The 11,514-nt window shown below is 31.7% G+C and overlaps 1 protein-coding gene across 1 annotated transcript; it reads left to right on the forward strand.

The window, feature by feature from the left end:
• Positions 1–2,437: 2,437 nt before the first annotated feature.
• Positions 2,438–5,446, forward strand: LOC105639294 (Leucine-rich repeat protein kinase family protein). The gene is made up of 2 exons (XM_012223303.4): positions 2,438–3,987; positions 4,554–5,446. The coding sequence occupies exons 1-2, from the start codon at positions 2,694–2,696 to the stop codon at positions 5,216–5,218; spliced, it is 1,959 nt and encodes a 652-aa protein (XP_012078693.1). The 5' UTR covers positions 2,438–2,693; the 3' UTR covers positions 5,219–5,446.
• The last annotated feature ends 6,068 nt before the right edge of the window (positions 5,447–11,514 follow it).

Consider the following 11,514-nt stretch of genomic DNA (forward strand, 5'->3'; position numbering starts at 1 on the left):
ATTGGTGAAAAAACAATCGTTCTTATATAAAAAGAACGAAGCGAGTATCTTAATTAACTCTTTCTTCTTTATTTAAAAAAATATTATGATATTTCTAATTTTTGCTTCAAACTAACTATTGAGCCCTTATATTCAAAAAGTTAGTTGTTTTATGGTTAGTTAGGCTTATTTTTTTGATAGAAAGACACGATAGCGAATTTATAGAAAAATTACGTCATAATAATTTATCAAAAGTAGAGGGATAAAAATATTTATTAAAATATAATTTAAGGAGGCAAATATGCTCATACTAAAATGAAAGTTAATTTAAATAGTATCATATTAAAGCAAAAAAAAAAAAAAAAACAAATATTTAAGTCAATTAGAATTTTATAAATAATAAATTTTATAGAAAAAAAATAATATTATACATGTAATACAATAATAAATAAGATACTATTAACAGGAAAATAGTTGTTAATTCATTTATACTATGATAATCTAATATGGACTAAAATTTAAGAAAAGTAAAGAACATAATAATATGTAAATAAATTATATAACGGATATATTAATTTTGTTATAGTTTGAATTGCACAAAAATTAAAAAATTTAGTTAATCAATGAGAATATAGTAGTTTGACGATTATATTTATTAAAAAAAATATATCAAATAATGGTAAAATAATAAATTTTGAATATTATTCATTTATAAAAAAGAAATAGAATAATAATTTAGAGCGGATAAGAGAAAAATTATGGAAAAAAAAGGAAATATACGAAAAGAAATCAATAACTAATATTAATTTAAATAGAATTATTATTTAAAACTAATATTTATGATTGTGATAAGAGCACACATTAGGTACTCAAAAGAGACATCAAAAGGAATAAAATAAAGCAAGATCCTAACCACCAATAAAATAGCTACTATAATATAACGCTGCACAAAATGATGCAAAGCTTACCTAAAAGCACAAAAAGATAAATGCCAAATGTCATTTTTATCCTCATTCCCATTTCATGACCAAACCAAAACTATTGCTTCTTTCTTAGTTGTTGACTGGTTAATGCTCTTTGAGTCTTTATTAGTGTCTCTACAAAGGGTGGGCTTTCATGCCAGCTGTGTCCCTCTTATGTCTTGGCCAAGGGCTTGTGTCCTATTGCCACATGTCAACAAAAGCCCTTAAGATCTTAAAGCACCAATAGCTCCACTTTGATTGGTCAATTTCTACAACTTACAAACCGGTAAGTGTCGCGCCTTTAATAAGTTTATGTCAATCAACGGTTAATAAGTGTGTTTTTTAACCATTACAAGATGTGAAATGTTGTAGATGATGAAAAATAATGGTGTAGCCACATATCTAATTGACTGGGAACCGTTTGATTAACCTTGTCGTCCGACCTTTCCTCATCTGCTAAAGATTGGATGTGGATGCGTCATATACCATGCAAATGCAAGCTTTTTTTTTTTTTTTTTCTGGGTTTTGGGTAAAGTCATTACAAGGATCAGTTTCTTGTTAATGTCTAAACTACGATTATCCTTCATTAAATCTTGATATAAATCTAGAATATACCCTTTAATCTTATAAAAAATTTTTATTTAATCAAATATTTGGGTTAAAATTTGATTAATTTCAAGAGCATTTTAATACAAATCATTTAAATTTAATAGAATATTAATACAAAGTTATATTAAGAAAAAAAATTAAAATTTAATGGGATGAAAGTGAACAAAAATTTTAATATTTTCATTTATCTTCATAAAATAATTTATAAAAAAATATTTTTCTCAAGTTTTCGTTATTTGAAGCATTCAGAAAAATAAATCAATAAAAAATATTTTGCTGGTTAAATGAAAAATATTTCAAGAGAGTTTCTAGAAAGTAACAAATTTATTATAATTTTATAAATATATATTTTCCATTTATTAGTCACAAATGGTGAATACCATCGGTCATCATTCACTACCAGATATTGTCATAAGCATAATTTACTATTTTATTGCATGTTTCTCATATTTAATAATAAAATTTTAAAATATAATATGTTTATTATTATAAATATTTTTATAGTCTTATGAATTAAATATATTAATATTGTAATCAAATAATAAAAAATAAATTAATTATAAAAAATATTTTCAAAACAAATTATTTTTCACAAACAAACACCGTAAAAATACTAAAATTTTCTTCAAAACTGTAATGTGGCTATCGGACAAATTAAGAGGGAAAAGTACAAAGTAGTATAAAAGTCCACAAAAATAAAATTCGATTTTACACACGCATGCTCGCGCGTGAAGAGTACTAAATACGTTTTGTATTTCAAAAATTACGACAATTAAAAACAATGTAGGAAACAGAAAAAAACGCTTCCATTGCTGCCAGCGAAACTACACAGCTTTCTGATATTTCTTTCTTCAGCTTTATGTTTTATTTATTTATTTTATTTTTTATTCTATTACTACTTTGTTAGGCTCGTCTCGTGATACCTTCTACAAAACCTTTCCTTTTCTCTCTCTCACTCCACAAACTCAACTCACAGTTCCTCCCTCATTCTTTCCCTCCTCCGCCATCTCTTATGGAATCTCGCCGGAAAACCACTTTTGGTTTTGGAGAAAACCGGCGGCAGAAGGCACCCAGCATATAAAAACAAAACAATATACTTCTATCCTTTTAATTTTTGGTCTTATTCCAAAAGTATATTGTCCAATGGCAGTAATTTTACACTCTGTTGTTGTTTCTTTTGTTTTGCTTCTGCTACTGCTGAGTCATGGTCGAGTTGACTCGGAACCTGTACAAGACAAGCAAGCTCTCCTTGCGTTTCTCTCTCGAGTTCCTCATGCTAATCGCCTCCAATGGAACTCTTCCGCTTCGGCTTGCACGTGGGTTGGAATCGTTTGCAACGCCAACAATTCCTCCGTGTACGAACTTCGCCTTCCTGGCGTGGGACTTGTAGGTCAGATTCCACCCAACACACTTGGCAAGCTGAGTCAGCTCCGAGTTCTAAGTCTCCGATCAAACCGTCTCTCCGGCGAGATCCCCGCTGATTTCTCCAATCTAACCCTCCTCCGTAGTCTTTATCTCCAAAAAAACGAGTTTTCAGGTGATTTCCCGCCGAGTCTACCTCGGCTGAATCGGTTAACTCGTCTCGATCTTTCCTCAAACAACTTCAGTGGTTCAATCCCTTTTGCAGTGAACAATTTGACTCATTTGACTCGTCTTTTTTTACAAAACAACCAGTTTTCGGGCACTTTACCAAGTATAAGCTCTTCAAATTTGATAGACTTCAATGTATCAAACAATCATTTAAATGGTTCAATCCCTTCATCTTTAACAAAATTCCCTGCATCCTCATTCGCCGGTAATTTAAATCTCTGCGGTGGCCCATTGCCGCCTTGCAATCCATTTTTCCCTTCTCCAGCTCCATCTCCATCAGAAAATCCTGAAACTCCAGTTCACGAAAAGTCCAAGAAACTCTCCACTGCCGCCATTGTTTTAATTGCAGTTGGCTCCGGTTTAGTTGCTTTCTTGCTCTTACTCTTTCTACTATTATGTCTCCGTAGAAAGCAACGCCGGCAGCCACCGAAGGTGCCAAAACCAGCTGCCGCGGCACGCGCGGTGCCAGTTGAAGCAGGGACATCATCGTCTAAAGATGATATCACAGGTGGGTCAACGGAGGCCGAAAGGAATAAGCTAGTATTTTTCGAAGGAGGCATTTATAGCTTCGATTTGGAGGATTTATTGAGGGCATCAGCGGAGGTGTTGGGGAAAGGAAGCGTAGGAACTTCCTACAAGGCGGTGCTTGAAGAAGGCACAACCGTAGTAGTAAAGAGGCTCAAGGATGTGGTGGTCTCAAAAAGAGAGTTCGAGATGCAAATGGAGGTTCTTGGAAATATTAAGCACGACAATGTAGTTCCATTAAGGGCTTTTTACTATTCTAAAGATGAGAAGCTACTGGTTTATGATTTCATGGCCGCCGGCAGCTTGTCTGCTCTTCTTCACGGTAAAGTTCCGGATTTGTTTTTTACAGTCAAATGTAGTTTTTTTTAATGTTTTGATTGAATTTAATTTTTTTAAAAATGGTCAAAATTCCATTCAGAACGGGACATGTATTTTTCTAATAATGTTCCAGCTGGACAGCTTAGGAAGTCACATTATAGTATTGTTTTATTCTTTTAATTTAATTTAATTATTTGTGTTTAGATTATGTTATTTTTTGTGGATATTCGAAAAAAAAAGGGGGGCATGTTTCTTTCTTTGGCATAATTTTTTATTTTCTTATTTTAAATTGAAAAACATTCTTAGAGTGGGAAGTAAGCAACCTGGGACTGGGAGTGGTATATTGTAATAATTGTTGTTATTATTATTAGGTGTCATATTTGTTTGTTTTTACGATTGTGCCACCGACATTGCAACTCACGTTCATGATTTGCTTTGCAATACAAACTAGCCTAATCATCAAAAATGGAACCACCGACATATCATTTGTCTTTACTTTTTTTTAATCATCAATCCAAACCAATTGTTAGTTGACGGAGTAACTGACGCCTCCGTCGATTTATATTACAGGTAGCAGAGGTTCAGGCCGGACGCCGTTGGACTGGGACAATCGGATGCGAATAGCTATGAGCGCAGCAAGAGGCCTTGCTCATCTCCATGTAGTAGGTAAAGTAGTCCACGGGAATATCAAATCATCCAATATCCTGCTTCGACCCGATCACGACGCTTCCGTTTCGGACTTCGGACTCAACCCGCTCTTTGGCACTGCCACTCCGCCAAGCCGCGTTGCAGGTTATCGTGCTCCAGAAGTTGTTGAAACCCGTAAAGTCACCTTCAAAGCTGACGTGTACAGTTTCGGCGTATTGCTCCTCGAACTCTTAACAGGGAAAGCACCAAATCAAGCATCGTTAGGCGAAGAAGGGATTGACTTGCCAAGGTGGGTCCAGTCAGTGGTTCGAGAGGAATGGACGGCTGAGGTTTTTGATGTGGAGTTGATGAGATACCATAACATTGAGGAAGAGATGGTACAATTGTTGCAAATAGCAATGGCGTGCGTTTCGACGGTGCCTGATCAGAGACCGGCAATGCAAGAAGTGTTGAGAATGATTGAGGATATTAATAGAGGAGAGACTGATGATGGATTACGACAGTCGTCCGATGATCCATCAAAAGGATCGGACGGGCATACTCCTCCGGCGGAAACCAGAACTCCGCCTAGAGCTGTTACACCGTAGAAATTCCTTTTCTAAATTAAAGGGGTAAAAAATTAAACAGTTAAAGGGAAAAAAAAAAGGAGGAAGAAAAGGAAGTGGTTGGTGACCCCACCTTGAAATGTGCACACAGTGCGTAAGTAAACAGTGGTAAAGTGCTCATTTGATTGAGGGAGCTTTGGAGAGTGGCCCCCAATAAGTGTTTTTAAGATTTTTTTTCTCATTTTTTGGGTTAATTTTATTTTTTTTCAATTTTAATTTGCAACATTTTTACAGGTGAAGGGTAATTTCAGGAGGATTTGAATTGTTTTTAGAGGGGAATTAGGGAGTTCCATGAACTGATTGGAATTTGACCCAATTGATGGATTTAGTCTTTTTCTTTTTTAATTTAATTCTTTATTTCATATATCCTTTTTTATAAAAAAATATCTTAGTCTCTTGTTTTCAGGCACAGTTGTTGGTAATTTTTAATTTTTTATTTATTAAAAGTTAAATGGAGAGAATTAAATAGGAATTTGGCAAAGGTCCAAATATTGAAAAACAGTAAGCGGCAATAAAAAATTGTTTTTTTGCGTAAATTTTATTAATTTGTGCACTGGACCGCCAGAGTGTAGAAACTGAGCAGGCATTGTTTTATTATCCTGTGCGCCCACTTGGTTACAAAATGCTTAGGCATTCGATGAATCGATCATGACCCAGTCACCCAGTAGTTCAAGAGAGAGAGCGCGTCTGTTCCTATATTATACATCCGGGTCTATAATAATATAATATTAATATTTGATAATCTAAAGCCAAGGCCCCACCTCATTGACCAATGATGGATAATGAGGTGCCACGTGTAAGATATAGAATAGGGATTAGTATTATTTGGAGTGTAACTTGTTGGTGGGGTAGGAATTGTCGGGTTGTGGGTGGGAACAGGCTGGCCGGCTTCTTTACTCTTTCTTCGTTTCTGACATTCAACACTCAAAGAGTAGTGTCAGCCCGTGGATCCACGCCAATGTGGGCCCTAATCATTCTTGCAGAACCCTTCCATCACTATGGTACTGGCCTTTGGAAGGTCTTTCTTGTCTTTTCCATTTTTCACTCCTCTTAATCTATAATTTGTCATATATATAAAATATTGAGAGGAACCCTACATATTCTTATTCGCTTGTGACAAACATTTTTATTTTTATAAGGAATAATTTTTAGGTAGTCAAATAATTGGCTTGTGTATTTAATTAATTAATGATGTAGCTTTAAAGTATGATACTTGAGATACACATTTTACCAATTGAGGGCGACACTCAATTGCTTACCCATTGCATGTTACTCATCGTAAGTGTTCTCAAAATCGGATCGGTTAAATCGTGAACCATCGATTAGTAAAAATATCTCTATAATAAAAAATTATAATTGAAATAAAATTAAAATATGATAAAATTGCATTAAAATCTATAATTGAGGCTGTTTTGATACTACGTATATTCCATTAATTTTGATATTTTTAAATTTTTTTTCAATTGTATAACAATTTTAAAAAGTCAAGACAGCACTCGAACCTTACAGGGATTTTTGAGATCGTTTTTGTCTTTTTTTATGATAAGAAATTAATATGAGAGTAATTTAATCATTTTTTTAATGAGATGGTTGAATTATTTTTTCAATTCACGTGAAAAAGTCAAAAAATATCAAACCGAAGTAGCACTTAAGCGTGTTTGGGCGTGACAACAACGCGCCGTGCTCTCGTCGTTTTCTTGTTATACTAATCTCTTTGCCTTTGAGAACATAAAAGGTAGCCCACATCTGGTATGCCGCGTGTACACATTTGAGTGCCCAAGTGACAAAATTAGCCCTGGAAAATTGTCGTCTTCGTATGCCCGTGTCAAAAGTTTTCTAGGGCACAGACCCCAATTAGGGAGAGCACATTTTCGTGGGTTTGATGCACCGAAAGAGGACCCTTAGCAACACTTTGTGCTTGAAATTATAACTTGACTTTTTTTAATTAAAATATTTATATATTGATTATTTTCAGAAACATTAATTAGTAGAATATTAAAATCAAATGTAATTTATTCACTCCGTCCAATAATAACAGGTCTACAAGTATTTTCATAAAAAGTACAATTTTTATGGTTAAAATAATATACTTTTCCAATAACACTCTTATTCAACATTCCCTCATATTTATTTATTGAGAGAAAATTTCTATTTTGGGTATTCATTTTATATAAAAAATTTAGTTAAAATAGAAACTTATGAGAATGATGCAATTGTTCAAAGTCTAAAATATCATTATTTGATTTGAGTTTCTGAGTTAATTGGGCATGGTTAGCAAGAGATAGTGACAGATAAAAAAAAGATATGGCATTTAACGCCCTTGTGTTTCCAAAGTAAGTGAACGGTTATTTTATAACAGAATTGTGAACTGTTGAGAGTTAACAAGTGTGCTCATATTAAAAATATATTGGACACATATCTATTTTGCTTACAGGCTAAGTTGTTTAAATGTGCTCAATTTACAAATGTGTGCTCATTTTATTATCTCTGTCTATCAGCATTATGTTTTTATTACATACGATAGTGTGTATTATAAAGTTATACACCTTTTTTCCTTTCCCCTTTTCAAATAAGGGTTTCGAAATATAGAGAGACATAACATTTGAAAATTGCCTCCATCATACCTCTCCACAATCCTCTCTTTTTCACAACCACCGCCCTATGTCTTCTCGTTAGCATCAATCGACAACTATATATAAAATCATTGAGCAAGGAAACGATCACAGAAGCCAGAAAACAAAAAATGACTAAAGAGAAACACACACCCTCCTCAAACCCTATTTTGAAAAGAAGAACAAATTAAGGAAAAAAAAATCCACAAAATCGCCCTCTGCTCTGATGGGTGAAAAGAAAAAATGCACAATGAAAATAAAAGAGAATCCTTAAAGAACATAATTTGAATTGTTATCAGACTTAGGACGTCCAACAACAGCTAGGAACATAATTTGGATATGTACCGCTCGCTTTTGCATTTTCTCAACGGTTCCTCCTCATTTGTTACTAAATAAAATTTTTGTCTCTTTACACATATAGAACCATTTTTCATCAATGTCTATTATATAATGCATGTCTACAAAGAGAATTTACTATTATGTAATGTACCGGGATTGATCATGGAGAGGCAGAAATGATTTCTTGAGCTTTTGTTTTCATCTTTGAGCAATGGTTTTATAGCATTAGAATGAGGCCTGATTTCCCCACCTTCCTTTTGTGCACACGTGATAGAGATGCATCCAATTCGTGCGCTAATGAACGAATTGTCGTACAACGTCTAAGAGGAATTTCTGTTATCCTTTCATATGAGAATTGAACTCTTTTTCTACCCCTATTTCATGGACATTTTATGGTACTGGGATTATTCTCTAGATGAAGCTTCGCATTTCGCCAAATTTTATAAACTGTCTTCACACATAAATTGAATGCGACCGCAACTTTTTCATAACTGCGTTTATTTACATTACCTTGTTGCATCTCAGCTAAAACCATAGTGGTTATAAAATTTTTAACGTCATCAGCAATATTTTTCTTCTTATTTCCTTTTTTCTATTCCCTGAAACAACATTTTGGAATTGACTACTGTCAGCAACAACCACAATACCTTTTTGGTCTTCAAGTAAGTAGTTCTAGTTTGGCAGTTGAAAAGTAGCGGTGTATCTTTATAATGTGTGCTCGAATCTATTAGGATGTCAATGAGATAAAAATAAAAATGATGGATTCTTAAGGTATGAAAAATTATTGCCCTTATTTCCGGAAACTCTGTGAATGTAATTACATGTTCTAAGTTTGGTTGAAATTTATATGAAGCTATATTGTAGAAGTTGAGGAGATTATTGGTCGAACCAAAAATTTTGGCTCTAAATTTTCGCTCAATTTGGGTGCATATTTTTTAAAACTCTCAATACCTAATATAAATGCGGGAAAATCAAAATTTTGAATTGTAAAAATTAAATTTAAAAATTTTGAATTCTCAAAATTATTACAGCATTTCCTTAAATATTTCCTCCATTTCAGACATTAATTCTCGAATAAATGTACTCTTGGGACTCTCTCTTTGTGAGTTGACTCCATCAAAACTAAAAAAGCAATTAATGCAAATTAGTGGTATATTAGGTAGAAAATGGAAAAAATATTCAGTTTAACTACCACTTAAATTTCTGTGCATTTTCTGTTTTCTCTAAATAAAGAAAACACAAGGAGTACTGGATTGCTCTCTTTATTGTAATTAGAAATTCTAAAAATACTTTATCTGTCCTAAAATATAAGTCGTTTTTGGTTTGTTATTTTGTCTCAAAATATAAGTTGCTTTGTGTATTTCAAGAAATAATAAATGAGGTTTTTTTTTTTCAATATTACCCTTGTTTACACTAAATACAATAAATACTTCAAAGCAATTATTGATTTTGAGATAAAAGATAATTTGATCAAGTTTTCATTGAGTTTGTTATAATTTAAAAGAATTAACCGCTTCTCTAATCATTATCCAAAAACCTTAAATGACTAATAAATATATTATTCTTAAAAAGGAAATTGTCTGAGGCGGATAAAAATAAGTAAACCTATTATTATGAACATTATAAAAACTAAAATTAAAATCAATTACTCGGGTTTTTTATTAGCCATATTATTTTTTTTAATATTTATAAATAAATTAAACCTAATTTTAACTTTTTATTATAAATTAAATAATAAATTACTAGATTAGCATATACCTTCTACCTCTTTTTTTATTAATTTTATTAGTAATGATTATTAGTGTTGTATTTTAGAGATTAAACACTTCAATTTTAGGAAATCATTGTTATGAATATTTCAATTTGTAACATTAGTTCAATTAAACACATACTAAATAGTTGAAAAATACAAACATTAAGTTAAATACATAATTTCACTCTTAAATTTTACAACTTCAACTTTGTAGTGTCATGAATTTTGTATATAACCTATTGTGCACTCCAACTTGTAAATTTTAATAAAATTACATACTTTACCACAAAAACAATAATAATCTTTAGGGTTGTTAGCTTTTATGTCCACAATATTGATTTATGTAATTTGCATAATTTTTAGAACAATAATTCTCATAATTTTTAATTTGTTTAATAAGTATTTAATTGATTTAATTTTACTAATTGAAGTGTTTAATAAAATATTTTTGCACGTTTAAGTATTCAAATGTATAATTTTATAAGTTGAAGTATTTAACAGGTCATAGTAAAAGTTAAAGGTGCCATAAGATAAAAATAATAAAGTTTAAAAGTAAAATTATGTATTCGATCTAAAAATTATTGTTCTTAAAGTTATGCTAATTACATACCATATTAATATTTTGCATATAAAAATTAAAACTTAAAAAATTATTGTTGTTAGCATAAGCGGATCTATAATGTGACAATGGGGGCACTTGCCTTGACTTGTTTTTAACGGTTTAATTTATGATTTTTTACATTTTAATACATATAAATATGTTAATTCATATTTACTTCACTAAATTTTTACCTTTTGCGCCACTAAATTAAGACTTTTATATATTGCTCCTACTAATTAGATTTTCTAGATCTACCCTAATTGTTAGTATGGAAATATATAAATCATCAGGAAATTTATAAGTTCCAATGCATAATATTTCTTTTATAAGATTTAAAGTGTCATAAATTAAAATTCAATTTCCACCGGGTCGATCATCAAAGGAAAGATGCTCAATTTGAACCCTAAATTTATGTGTGATATTCATTCGAACGAAAATGAACTTCTTGATCATGTATCCTCAAACTTTATAAGACCGAACAAAATACCGCAATTTTCAGGTAGTGAAAGCGCGTGAAACACAAACCAGAAAAGGACGTCTTTGTCCTTCTCTTACTAAAATGAACAAAAAGCTAATTTTCCGGGAAAATTCAACATTTTTCCATTATTAAAATGGATCATAAATCGTAATTAATGGATGAGGATTAGTCCGCAGTTGATACGCATAAATTCTGGACGTGGGTCATTTTCATATAAGGGTGGCCCTTTTTCTTTAGCTTTAATAACTTTCAAACCAGCAACTTTTCAACTAAGAAACAATCAATTCAAGTTTGATCGTAACTACATGCTCAAGCTACTTGTTGAAAAAAATAAATAAATGAAAATGAAATTTCTCGTATACCAAAAATTTTTTTTTTTCTATACATATTTAATATATTTTAAATTAAAAATATCATTACGGAAGTATTCTTATATTTTTCACGAAATATTTTATTCTAACTTTTACTTACACGTCAATTTATAGAATTAGACTT

The sequence above is a fragment of the Jatropha curcas genome, chromosome 8, assembly GCF_041381405.1.
Source record: "Jatropha curcas cultivar XTBG-Jc1 chromosome 8, XTBG_Jcur_1.0, whole genome shotgun sequence".
Taxonomy (NCBI): Eukaryota; Viridiplantae; Streptophyta; class Magnoliopsida; order Malpighiales; family Euphorbiaceae; genus Jatropha; species Jatropha curcas.